This window comes from Mirounga angustirostris, unplaced genomic scaffold (genome assembly GCF_029215605.1).
Source record: "Mirounga angustirostris isolate CCGP_5_RB_7025 unplaced genomic scaffold, mMirAng1.0.hap1 SCAF_1, whole genome shotgun sequence".
In the NCBI taxonomy this organism is placed as follows: domain Eukaryota; kingdom Metazoa; phylum Chordata; class Mammalia; order Carnivora; family Phocidae; genus Mirounga; species Mirounga angustirostris.
The window spans coordinates 64,336,129-64,349,985 of record NW_026991709.1 but is presented as its reverse complement, the minus strand read 5'-3'; the positions used below and the strand labels follow the sequence as shown (position 1 = coordinate 64,349,985).

Genomic DNA, 13,857 nt, shown 5'->3' with positions numbered 1-13,857 from the left:
AAATCAAATTCCAAAACATTTTCATTGATTCTAAAGAAAACTCCATACCCATTAAGCAGTCAGTCCCATTAACTACTCCTCCAACCCTTGGCAACCACCAATGTGCTTCCTGCTTCTGGACTTACCTATTCTGGATATTTTAAATAAATGAAATAATATATTATGTGACCTTTTGTGTATGGCTTCTTTCTTTTTTTTTTTTTTTTTTAAAGATTTTATTTATTTATTTGAGACAGAGAGAATGAGAGACAGAGAGCATGAGAGGGAGGAGGGTCAGAGGGAGAAGCAGACTCCCTGCCGAGCAGAGAGCCCGATGCGGGACTCGATCCCGGGACTCCAGGATCATGACCTGAGCCGAAGGCAGTCGCTTAACCAACTGAGCCACCCAGGCGTCCGTGTATGGCTTCTTTCACTTAGCATAATGTTTTCAAGGTTTGTCCATGTTGTAGCAGTGTACTAGTATTTTATTCCTTTTTATGGCTGAATAATGTTCTACTGTATTATGTCTTAATCAGTACAGGCTGCTATAACAAAACACCAGAGACTATGTGGCTTAACAACAAACATTCATTTATCAGAGTTCTGGAGGCTAGGAAGTTCAAGATCAGGGTGCTCGTAGATTTGATCTCTGATGAGGGGCCTACTTCCTGGTTTGCAAATGGCTACTTTCTTACTGTATCCTCATATGGTAGAAAGAGATTACCTCTCTTGTTTCTCTTATAGGGCCACTAATCCCATTCATGTCAGTTCTACCCTCATGACCTTATTACCTCTTAAGGGCCCATTTCCAAATACTATTACATTGGGGAGTAGGGCTTAAGCATATGAATTTTAGGGGGACACAGACATTCAATCCATAGTGTATGGATACACCACATTTTTGTTTATCCATCATCTATTGATGGATATTTGGTTTGTTTATACCTTTTGGCTATTGTGAATAGTGCTGCTAGGAGCATTTGTTTACAAGTATTTGTTTGAATACTTGTTTTTAATTCTTTTAGGTATTGCTGAGTCATGTGGTAATTCTATGTTTAACTTTTTGAGGAACTGCCAAACTATTTTCCACGGTGGTTTGCATGTCTTACATTCTCACCAGCAATGTACGAGAGTTCCAGCTTCTCCACATCCTCACCAATACTTACTTTCCTCTCTTTTTTTTTAATAGCCATCCTAGTGGGTGTGAAGTGGTTTTTCATTGTGCATTGTTATCCTGAGTTTGTTGCAATATAATGAATCACGACCTGGTAAATGCTATTTACCTGTTCTCTAATAAATTACACTCCTAAAACAAATGGACATGAAAATAAATTGGCTTAGATTTTAGAATATGGTCTTGAAAATATTGGAAAGACTTTTATGAACAGGCAGTTTCTATATTGTAAACTAATAGACTCAGCTAACTTTAACGTCCTTAAAAGTCTCTAAAGTTTTTTTAACTTCAGCTTTGACATATGCCTTTTAAAGTAAAGGCTCAATTTGAAGAAGAATAAATAATTTGGTTCAAACTTTATTTATACATGTGTGATATTTACAAGTTTTTAAAAAGGTCTGAAGATTGTTTTATTTTAACATTTCAAATTGTTATATTTGCCCAGAATATAAAACATAACTATGGTTCTCTCTATGTCTGGATGTACATATATATCTTTGAGGATTTAAAGAATATGTGTATATTTGGATGTGGTGTATGTAGATGTAGTATGCAATCTCTACAGCTCCAAGTATTTCTGTGACTCACTGCATATCAGTGAAAAGGATGTACGTGAGTCTTTGTATCTATTCAAATGAACTCTGTAATTATGTCCTTGAAATTAGTTTCCATAAAACTAAATGTATTAAATTGAAAGTACCATCATTTTGAGATATGGCCCTTCTTTTTTAAGCGTTAAAATGCCTATCCTTGCAGCCATTCTGAAACTGAGCTGTAATCACCGGTAGTATTTTCTCCCTTTCCTTCTACATCAGTATTACACTTGAACAGTGTTTTTGTATAAGGACACAGCTGCCCGGGAAAGAAGTGTTATTTGGTGTTATATTTGATCCTCTGTATTCTAATTTTGGATCAGTGCTTCCAAATGATGATCTTGTTTACCAAGGCAAATATGTAACTGTTGTGCAGATGCAACTTCAAAGCACATATTATTTAATAGCAATTAATGAATGATCAGAATAAAACTGGATAATACAAGAGCTTGAAAAAAGGAGAATCAATCACCTAATTGGTTGTATAGCTAGAGAGAGTCCAGAGATAGGAAACACTAAGGGTGGGAGGGTGTTAGTGAAGTTCTGCTGTAAAACCCTCCTCCATCCTCACAAATTTTAATGAAGTCTGTGCTAATTCCCCCAAATGAAATAAAGATAAATCCTTGTCTGCATGTAGTAGGTGTTCAATGAATGTTTGAGTGACACATGCCACTTTTAAGTAAACACAGTATTGATTCATGCAACCAATATTTATTAGACATTTCTAATGTTCCTTCTAGTTGCTGTTAGTGTTGGGCTTTTTTTTTTTTGAAGAAAGAGACAGAGATAATGAGAGAGCACAAGCCAGGAGGAGAAGGAGAAGCAGGTTCCCCACTGAGCAGAGAGCCCGACGCAGGGCTCGACCCCGGGACCCTGGGATCCTGACCTGAGCCAAAGGCAGATGCCTAACTGACTAAGCCACCCAGCACCCCTAGTGTTGTTTTAATTAGTCAGGTAAACCTACCCTTTCTATGAAGATTAAACATTTGAGTAAAACACAGGTTTATATTAAAGTAAAGCTTTAACAACAAAGCTAACTGCACTTTGATGTTTATTACTGTGCCATGAGTAATTAGCTATAAATGATAATTAGTATTATACTCATATAATTAAAACAAGTATTTCTGGGCCCCTGGGTGGCTCAGTCGTTAAGTGTTTGCCTTCGGCTCAGGTCATGGTCCCAGGGTCCTGGGATCGAGTCCCACATCGGGCTCCCTGCTTGGCAGGAAGCCTGCTTCTCTTCCCACTCCCCCTGCTTGTGTTCCCTCTCTCACTGTGTCTCTGTCAGACAAATTAAAAAATCTGTAAGAAAAAATAAAACAAGTGTTTCTGTGATCAGCTATAGGAGGAAGAGAGATGAACAGATATGGGACAGAAAACTTGGAGATCCTTTTGACCTCCTGGGTCTACAAGTCAGATTATCAGATGTCTCTCATTTTTCTGGCACTGGGGCTTCAGTGTTCTGGGACCCCCTGACTGATACTCTCTGCATCTAGACATTGGAAACCTGGACAGACCTTTGGCACACCCTCTTTTCCTTCGGTCATTGTATCTCAAAGATGGGACATAATTGAATCAGACCTTAGGAAGCAGGTGGAATCAGGAAATTCCAACAAGGATCATTATTTTCTTTATTCACCAATTCCTTGCCTATTCCAAGGCTGGAATATATTGGGAAATAAGTTGCTTTGTATGTTTAAATGTGAGTCTCCTGTTAATCCCACCACACATCCCCAGTACCAATTTTCTACCTAATTTGTATGAAATTTTACCAAGTAAAGTTATTTTAGCAAACATTTTCCCCTGAGGGCATAGGACAAGTTGGGGGTTGAGCAAAGATGTGTAAAGATTATCAAAACATTAGTATGATTTAGTTTGAAGAGTTTACTGTTTTACTACTTAGCTGGGTTATCTGAGAGATTGATAGCTTTGTGGGGAGATATAGAGGAGTGGTGGTTTATTGGCTGGGCCAGAAGAAGGGAGAACTGCTTAAATGAGAGTTAAAATAGGATATTTGGGGCTGCCAGAGAGCACCATGCAAACTCAGGCAAATTGGATGTCTTGGGGTCAAGGGGCAAGAGTACCTGCACATGAGGAAAGCAGATGAAATAGCAAAGAGGTTCCAGAAAGCAAGTGGAAAAAAGGACAAAAATAGAGAAAACAAAAAAATAGGGAAAAAGGGTGCCTGGGTGGTGCAGTCGGTTAAGTATCTGACTCTCGGTTTCAGCTCAGGTCATGATCTCAGGGTCCTGGGATCCAGCCCTGAGTTGAGATTCTCCCTCTCCCTCTGCCCCTCCAGCTTGTGCTGTCTCTCTCTTAAATAAATAAATAAAATCTTTTAAAAAAAGAAGAAATAGGAAAAGGATCAGAGAGATTTTAAAAAGAGTGTAGGTATGTTACAGAATGGGAAGTGATAAAAATGGAATTGAGAGTAAGTTGGGGATGAACAATAAAAGCAAGTGTTCTAGAATCCCAGTTCATCAAAGGGTTATACTTCTTCATTTGAAAGCAGTAGATTACTTATTTATAAAATTCATTGTATGGAATTAAAAAAAATTTTTAATTACTGTAAATCATTATTTATCATCATTAGGAGGTTCCCTAATCTTTGTAGCAATGAATTTTAAACCAATATTCTTGTTATAGAATAGTGATACACATAAATATGGTCAGCCACCTGCATATCTGCCTTTCTATGTCCTGGGCATTTTCTTTTAGCCTGCCTATCCTCAGCTACATCTAAAATGGCCACAGTAGGGGTGTCTGAGAGGCACAGTAGGTTAAGCATCCGACTCTTGATTTCGGCTCAGGTCGTGATCTCAGGGGTCATGAGATTGACTCCACATCAGGCTTTGCGCTATGTGTGGAGTCCACTTGAGATTTTCTTTCCCTCTCCCTCTGTTCCTCCCACTCATGCTCATTCTCTCTCTCTCTAAAATAAGTAAATCTTTAAAAATTAATTAATTAATTAAATAGCTACTACAGCATTTCAACGACCTGAGGTGATGATTCTTCCCATATTATTCTCAAATTACTGTACACCCTGAGTTGGGGTTTTTTGGTTTAGACTTATTATAATTTATAATAGCAAGGATAAATTTACATAAGATAGAAACTCTTGATTTATATGTAGGATATGAATCAAATCACAAAGTGAAACTCATAAACTGTTCTAATTTGCAGTACCCCTATACTTTTTTCAAAAAAACTGAACTGTAAACTTTTTATGTGGTTATCCTGTTCCTATTGCGTGTTCTTTTGAGTGAAAATGACTATAAAAGGCCTTTATAGAAAAACGGACTTGAGGAAACGTGGTTTTAAATAAGTGGATTATTCTGGTAAATAAATAAGAAATAGAGTTGTTCATACTTTTATCAAGGGAGTTGATGTCAAAATTATTCTTTAATATTTCATAAATAATCTAGAAGAGTAAATTTTCTAGATAAGCAAGTTGTACTCTTCTAGGTATTAAAATGCTAAACCAGTGGAAATACACTACAGGGAGAACTTGAGAAAATTCTTGAGTGCACTGAAAGGAGGCAGATAAGTCTCTTAATTCAGGTAGCTAAAGAACTAATAACAAAAATGTTGACTGTATTCAAGATTTTAGGATCTAAATTATTAATTATTTATGAGAATAAATTATCATTTTTCCCTGAGATGATTTTGTCCACTCTGCTTCTTTGACCATACTACTGGGAAGAATGTGGAATGGTATAGAAACAATCAAAAACTAGTATCCTAAAGTTCTTTGTGTGGTTTAGACAGATATGCTTCCAAGAAGACCAGAACACTGGTAGTATATGATATATAACCAAGGCTGGGTGCCTGGGTGGCTCAGTTGGTTAAGCGACTGCCTTCGGCTCAGGTCATGATCCTGGAGTCCCGGGATCGAGTCCCACATCGGGCTCCCTGCTCAGCAGGGGGTCTGCTTCTCCCTCTGCCCTCTTCCCTCTTGTGCTCTCTGTCTCTCATTCTCTCTCTCAAATAAATAAATAAAATCTTTTAAAAAAAATGATATATAACCAAGGCAATAAATATATGCAGTATTGCAGATGAAAGGAGGTAAGTCAGACCTAAAGTCTGGTTCTCTCAGTCTTTAACTAGTTGTAGACGTTGACCAAGGTACTGTCTCTTAGTTTCCTCACTTAAAAAAAAGTTGAAGTAAAGAATATTCAAGGACACTTTCAGCTCTCAAATGCTGATTATAAAAATGAATTGAATTCAGAAAGATGAAGGAGGGAGGAAAGAAAAGGACGGAGGGAGCTAAACACCACGATAGGGTGAGAATATGTAAAATCATGGTATAAATGGATACAGAAAACACAGACTCACCTTCCCAGGATTCAAAATATTAGTATTATTTTTAGATGCCTCAAAAGGTTATTAGCTAAAGTAATTCATAGTAATGCTACATTTATTATACTCCATCAAGAATGGAATTGAGAATGTAAGATTTTTAGGTTATTAAGATCTATTCTTTTTAATCCCCAGAACTTTTAAAATACTAGCATTTTGCTAGATACCTTTCAAAATATATCACTTCTATAAATGTAGTATACTAAATGCATTCAGACATTTTTGGGTGACTGGTATAAACTGCGATGCTCCCTCTTGGGCAGTTCCAAGGCAAAGTAGTCATGGATATTATGTAGTCCTCACATTAAACATCATTAATATCACCAAGAAACAGTGAGCCTTGTAATTATTTGTTTACTATTTGTCTGATCTTCTAATTAATTTATTTGTTTAATTTTAGGATTTAGTTAGAAACTTGGTCAGGGATTTTCTGGGCACTTTGAAATTGTTAGGAGAGGAGAGGAGCCATTATGATACGGTTGTTTATCTAAAAAAAATCTAAGCAACATTAGAATTCAGTAATGTGTGAGATCAAGTTGCACATCCCAGCATTTGAATTATTGCTCAAAAAAAGTACACAAATGGGCATGCCATTGTGAAAATCGTCTGAACCTTTCTGTAGAGAAATACCACTTTATACAGACAGCCACAGACAATTTTCATATATAGATAGGAGGCCTGATACACATGTGAAGACCTCAAACTAATTGTAGAAGAAAAAGTTAAGTCTGCCTCTTTTAGTGACTCCTTTCTGGAGATCTGCAGGGTCAGTTTCAAAGCTAATGGAGAAGATAACTTTCTACCTGATGACTGGGTATTTTATTACATCACTGTTAAGAGAAGATCTGGTAAACAAAGGGATTGATTTCTTCCCTCTAGTTAACACATTGATTGCTTCTCTCAGCTTTCCCACTATCCACAGTTTGAACAAACATATGTATGCCCTACGGAGCCACTGACCCACTGCTTCCTCTCCTCCCCCCCAAAAACCAGGAAGGTTTCTTATCTACCTTTTATCATTAAAGTTGGGACTCATCTATTTGGAAGAATAGAAACTTTAAGGAGTACTTAAGGTTTTATCAACTAGATTTATGTTTTGTTTTAATATTTTAAAAGATTGTTTTATCAGGTAGTCAGGTATGGTTAAATTTATTGTTTATCTTTTCATGGGAATGTTTCTTCTTTCGTTTGCATTATAAACAACAGTGCAGCAAAATTCAATTAAATGAATTTGGTCTGCCTTTTGGTTGATTGATATCTATCTTGGTTTTATGTATGTATGTATGTATGTAAAGATTTTCTTTATTTATTTGACAGAGACACAGCAAAAGAGGGAACACAAGCAGGGGGAGTGGGAGAGGGAGAAGCAGGCTTCCCGCCGAGCAGGGAGCCCAATGTGGGGCTCGATCCCAGGACCCTGGGCTCATGACCTGAGCCGAAGGCAGACGCTTAACCGACTGAGCCACCCAGGCGTCCCTATCTTGGTTTTATTGATAACTATTTTTAAATTCATTTGGCTTTTCTTTAAATTGTCCATTAAAATGTTTGGTTATGGAACACATAATGACTGATACCCTATCAAAAGATTCTTGATATTCCCTGATAAACTACTATGTGGTTTTTGATGGCACAGTTTCATGGCATCTGCAGTTGGTTAAATAAACTTTTACCATTGTTAACTTTTCTAAAACCTTCTGAACCTGTTGCCATGTTATTTTGAGCCACGTCTCTGCGATAACATGGTCTGTCTTATTCTTCCTACCTCTTTTCCAAAGCTAGCCCACTTCAGTATTATGGACCTCATTGTTCCCTTAATTATCTTCCTACTCTCAAGCCTAGCACACATATTTATTCCATAAATATTAGCTTGCTTTTTATTTTTAGGCTCATTTATACTCCTTATTCTTTGTCTTCAAGAATACATGCACTCTCCCTGATCCTGTAAGGTTCTTTTGCTCTGCTGTTCCTGTCCTCTAAAATGGGCGCCTGGGTGGCTCAGTCGTTAAGCGTCTGCCTTCGGCTCAGGTCATGATCCCAGGGTCCTGGGATCGAGTCCCACATTGGGCTCCCTGCTCGGCAAGAAGCCTGCTTCTCCCTCTCCCATTCCCCCTGCTTGTGTTACTGCTCTCGCTATCTCTCTGTCAAATAAATAAATAAAATCTTTAAAAATAAATAAATAAATAAAATAAAATACCATCCTTTTTTACATTCTTGTGCCCACCCTGCAGTTTGTATCCACACTCATTGTCTCAATTTCCTTACTACTCACTGTCACGAATAGACAGGAAGACTGGGAGTGGGTAGTACTTATCATGAGCAAAAAATCATTTCAACCATTTTGTGCCAGCCCCCTAGAAGTGCCCATAATCTGTCCCCACAAAAGGGACAGACTTTAGTGTAGAGAACAGGACTATAGCAAAAGTATAAAGAGGCTTCCTCTTTTCACATAGGCAAAAGTTACGACAACAACGTCTCTGAAGTAGAGGAAAGCTAATAGATGGAAAGCAGTGGATCTCAAAGAATTCCTATAATTAAGGAAGAGAAGGACAGTGAGTTATAGAGGTTGGGGGGTTTTAGAATTCCCTTTTAGAATGTTAGATTCAGACAAATTTGCAAAAGGCCTCCCCTCCACCCAAAGGCTACTCATTGACTCTAGGTTAAGAATCTAGTCCTTTTAGTTATTTTGTGGACTTACTCTCCTCTTTGTCTTTGGATATGGCAAAACCTCCAGGATCCCATAGCTTCTCCTTTTCTTGCCTCTTATTTTCTTCACTTTTCTCCTTCTTTCCTTTCATTAGTTACCCCTCTCTCCCTACCCAAGACCAAAATGGCTGTCTCCTCCCTAAGTAAAAAGAGGTTGCTTTTTTTCAAGCCCTGCCCTTGTGTGTGTGTGTGTGTGTGTGTGTGTGTGTGACATAAAACCACCATGCCCCCTCAACTGGGCATACAGATGCACAGAAAGATGGGTGATCTAATAAAAGAGAGTAAATGAATGGGAGAAAGTGGGCAGCATGGGCCAGAAGTAAAGTGACGATACTGAGTTTATTTTAAAGATTATCTTAAAAATGGCTTTGTCAAAATGCCATATCTTAAAATCTCGGGTCATCTTTTCCTTTTTAGATTTTCTTTTAGATGTTGGGCACTTGGTCGTAGAGATCTTTTAATTTAAAAGTGCTCCTATCCTGAATAGGTTGAATGCCTTTCTTGCTAGCTTATTTGTGTAGTTGTCCTTCCATTTTCAATTTCTGTTGATCAAAGACAGTTATTGTTTTCTCTGTCCTGGGACCTACTAACATACTGTTTCTTGCTCAGTATTGATAGATGGATGGGAGTATGGATGGGTGGGTGGATGGATGGATTTTAAAGAAGCCTTTCTATTTTAGCAGATTTTAATTGTAATCGGGATGATAAATCTTCCTTTTAGGTTAATTAAGAGTAACTACCACATCGATTAATTTTTATTCTAGAACCATAGAGTCATCAGCCATGGTAATTGGGATTCTCTTGCTTTCCTAGGTATAAGATTATGGGTTGAAATCGGACTAATGTAAAATAAAACAACCTAGGATCTTCCTGTTCCTCAGTGAGAACCAGTATAGCTACTAAAGCTGATGTTGAGAAAACAGCATCTCTTCAAACCTGATCAGTAGGACAGTGGTTTTCCAACTGTCTTCCACCTGTTAATTTGAGGAGCTGCCCTACATCTTCTCACTTAAGGGGAAAAGATAATGAATAGTCTTCTCTCAGTTTTAGGCTTTTGCTCCCATTCATTTCAGCTTGTTGGTTTTTGTTTTTTGTTTTTTAACCAGAATCTGGTATCATTTAGTACAAAATTTAGATATTTAGGTGCCAATTTGAATAAGTCAATAATGGGGCTTTGCAACAGAAAACATTTTTATTTTTTTAATTTGTTTTTAAAGATTTTATTTATTTATTTGAGAGAGCGTGGGAGGAGCAGACTCCATGCTGAGTGTGGAGCCCAACACAGGGCTCAATCTCACAACCCTGAGATCATGACCTGAGTTGGACACTCAACGGACTAAGCCACCCAAGCACCCCCAGAAAATATTTTAAACTATAATATTAAAACACTGTTTACCTTACTAGGGGCTGGTGGGAAGGATGAATGGGGAGTGACTGCTGAAAGGTTTCCCTTTGAGTAATGACAGTGCTTTGAAACTAGACAGAGGTGTGGATGGTTGTACAACATTGTGAATGTTTGAAATGCCACTGAACTGTGCACTTTAAAATGGTTAATTTTATGTTATGCAAATTTACCTTAAGATTGTACTATTTCTTAATTTTTTTTATCCCATGCCATATCTGTGAATTGTCAAAATGTATGCTTTAGTTCAGAGAATAAGGTCTTCCTGTAGCTAGTATGGTTGTATAATTATCCCTTCAAATTACAACACTTATTAGAATGAAAATGAACAGTCACTGGGTAAATGCTCGAATAACAAGAATTAACCAGGGTTATCGCCACAAGACCAGGAGAACGGTCACATTACATAAAACTAACACCAGTACTTGTATGTAAAAGCTCACCACACTCCTTGCTATCTGTCTACGTCATTAGATCCAATATCATCTTAAATTATTTCTTAAGGCTTGTATATAGAACTTGATTCTTAGAAGAAAGCCACTCTATAGAATTGACAGAAACTTCCACATGCAGGTAAAAACTAACAAAGTAACAATCTTACTGAGTTAAAAGGTAAAATAGAATGGAATAAAAGCATTCTTATTTTTAATAAAGCGACGAAACTTTAACAGTTTGGTAGGCTGGTCCATGTGTGCAGTGGTGCATACATACACATACACACACAGACATTAGTCCTATTCTCTTTTCTATGACTCTATCACTCTCAAGTCCTGTAGTCAAATATTGTTAGAGTAATATGGGAAAACCTAGTATATTTAAGTTAATGAAAGATGGAAATATATCTTTTTAAGTTGATTACTAGCTCATTGATTTAGTTTTAGATGTAGGTTTATCGTGTCTTTTTTTTCTTTTAAGCCAGTGTTTTAAAGTATTTTATGTTTATTGTTACCAATAAAAGTAGTTTCACATACAAAGTTAAGAAAGGGTTCTAAGGGCGTCTGGGTGGCTCGGATGGTTAAGTGTCTGCCTTCGGCTCAGGTCGTGATCCCAGGGTCCTGGGATCGAGTTCCGCATCGGGCTCCCTGCTCCTTGGGAGCCTGCTTCTCCCTCTGCCTCTCTCTCTCGGTCTCTCATGAATAAATAAATAAAATCTTAAAAAAAAAAAAAAAAAAGAATGGGCCCTAATATGTGTCTTACCTTTTCTTTAGAACTGTCAAGTAATCCACCTCTAGCTACCATCCTTATTCCTCCTCATGCTCGGATTCAAGCAGCTGCTTCAACCCCTACAAATGCCACAGCAGCCTCAGGTGAGAACATAAGTCTCTTGTCTAAAAACATTCTATTTTTTTAAAAAGATATGATTACCTCCATTTTATTTCATGTGATGCATGTGAACATTTAATGCCCTCCAAGTATCAAAAACATAGCACAGCCAAATGAATATGAATAAAATGTTGTTTTATTTCCAAAAAGCGCAAAAGGACCCCATATATACTTTATATATAAATTGTAAATATCTTACTATAATGTTAAATTCTGTCATCTTAGTTATCTTTAAAGTCATGCTTTCTCTATAATTTCTTGATAAATATACATCAGACAAGATGCCTGTAGCAGAAAGTAATCTGTACAAATGTAATATTATTGAAGATAACTTACTTTAGTTTCATCATTCTGAGTGTAAATTATATTTATATACTGGAGAGGCAAACTTTCAAGAAGTATAAAATACAGATTGGTATAATTTAATCATTTGAAAGGACTAAAACTGTAATGCAAATACATTTAAGATTTAGATCAGAATATGACTCGATCTTGTCTATCTTTAAAAAAAAAAAAATGCCTTCATGGTCTCCCAGGTTAGAGCTCTGGTATACTGCTGGTCTCTTAGCCAGTTAATGGGGCCTGATTTAGTGAGAATTGCAGATATTCTGAAAATATCCAACCTTTGAATGAATTTAAAAGTTCTTCAAAGAATGGCTGGGTGCTATTTAAAATCAAGTTAGAAATATAATAGCACAATTGGGCTCAGAATTTGGTACCCTTTTTTATCCTCCTCTAAAAAGCAGATGTCAGAAGCTGACTCCGTTTTCATTAAATCATCTATTAACATTGAACTGAGTTGGATCAGACTTATTTTTGCCTAAGGGCACTGATACTGCAGGAGATCAAATCTTTCATTATTAGTTCTTGGAATTCCACAGTAAGGTCATAATCCATCTCCTGTTGTCCGACGCACAGTTGTTTGTTCCTGTGCAAAGATTTTTTAGAACGTTGCTAATAAAGATGTCCTTGTCCTACCTTCGTTCCAGAAAAAGTCTGGAAAAAATGGTTTCTTTTCTAGTTCTAGTTCCATCAACACATGCTACTTTGAGAAAGTCATTTGAACTTTATTGGTTTTAGTAATGTCTTACTAGTTTTCTCCATCTGTAAAACGAGTGGCATTGCTCTCCTAGAATAATGTTGTAAAAATCAAATGTGCTGAACTGTGCTTTAAATTTTTTAAATATAAGGTTTTTAAAACTATGACCAATTTATTTAGAAGGTAGATAGAATTGCTTACGTGAGCTATTAATAAACCTAATAGGGGCGCCTGGGTGGCTCAGTCGTTAAGCATCTGCCTTCGGCTCAGGTCATGATCCCAGGATCCTGGAATCGAGCCCCGCATCGGGCTCCCTGCTCCACGGGAAGCCTGCTTCTCCCTTTCCCACTCCCCCTGCTTGTGTTCCATCTCCCGCTGTGTCTCTCTCTGTCAAATAAATAAATAAAATTAAAATAAATAAATAAACCTAATAAATCCCTAACCCAACTTAGATTTTAGATTACGTTGATTGTTCAAAGCATGAAATAGCCCCTAACCCTGAACTAACGCAGTTACTTGTTGAGCTAGTTTCTAAGAGTTTTATTAGAATTGCTTTAGACTATAAATAAAAATGAAGTTAGAAATATAATAGCACCAGTTATGATTGGCAAGTTTTGGGTAATTTTAAATGATTTCCTTAGTGTGAGATACTAAATAAGTTAAAGAAAGGTTTTTGGGCAAATTGCCTAGTATAACCTGATTTTTATGTTGCTTTGATACAAGTTGCAGCAGATCCCCCAAAATATTTCATTGCTATATATATATATTCTTAAAGCCATTTAAATCAGATTTCAACATGAATATGGAAAATGACATTGTAAATGTCAAATGACATTGGCCTCTGATCCTGAGAGTTTACTTTGAAGTTGAAGTACATTAGAGTATGAGGAATTTAATAGAGGAATAGTAGGCTGAGGCTAAGGACAGAATTAAAATTGAGAAAAATGCCTGCCTTGAATCTCTCTTTTTTAAGATTTTATTTATTTATTTGACAGAGAGAGACACAGTGAGAGAGGGAACACAGCAGGGGGAGTGGGAGAGGGAGAAGCAGGCTTCCCGTGGAGCAGGGAGCCTGATGTGGGTCTCCATCCCAGAGCACTGGGATCATGACCTGAGCCTGGGACACTGGGATCATGACCTGAGCCTAAGGCAGACCCTTAACAACTGAGCCACCCAGGTGCCCCTTGAATATCTTGATAAATAGTTACCAAAGAGAATTTCAGATAATGCTTTGAGCTTCCTAGTGGCTAAAGTAAATAAAGGAATGTTACCTGTTAAAATTTCC

The 13,857-nt window shown here is 37.2% G+C and overlaps 1 protein-coding gene across 3 annotated transcripts in view; it reads left to right on the top strand.

Moving 5' to 3' along the window:
- The window catches only part of GSK3B (glycogen synthase kinase 3 beta), a 206,801-nt gene that overhangs the window by 176,150 nt on the left and 16,794 nt on the right, over positions 1-13,857 (top strand). For all 3 annotated transcript variants that reach the window (XM_064594927.1, XM_045902948.3, XM_045902949.3), the window contains one exon: positions 11,419-11,517. In XM_064594927.1, coding sequence (XP_064450997.1) covers positions 11,419-11,517 — 99 coding nt within the window. The remainder of the gene's footprint in view (positions 1-11,418; positions 11,518-13,857) is intronic.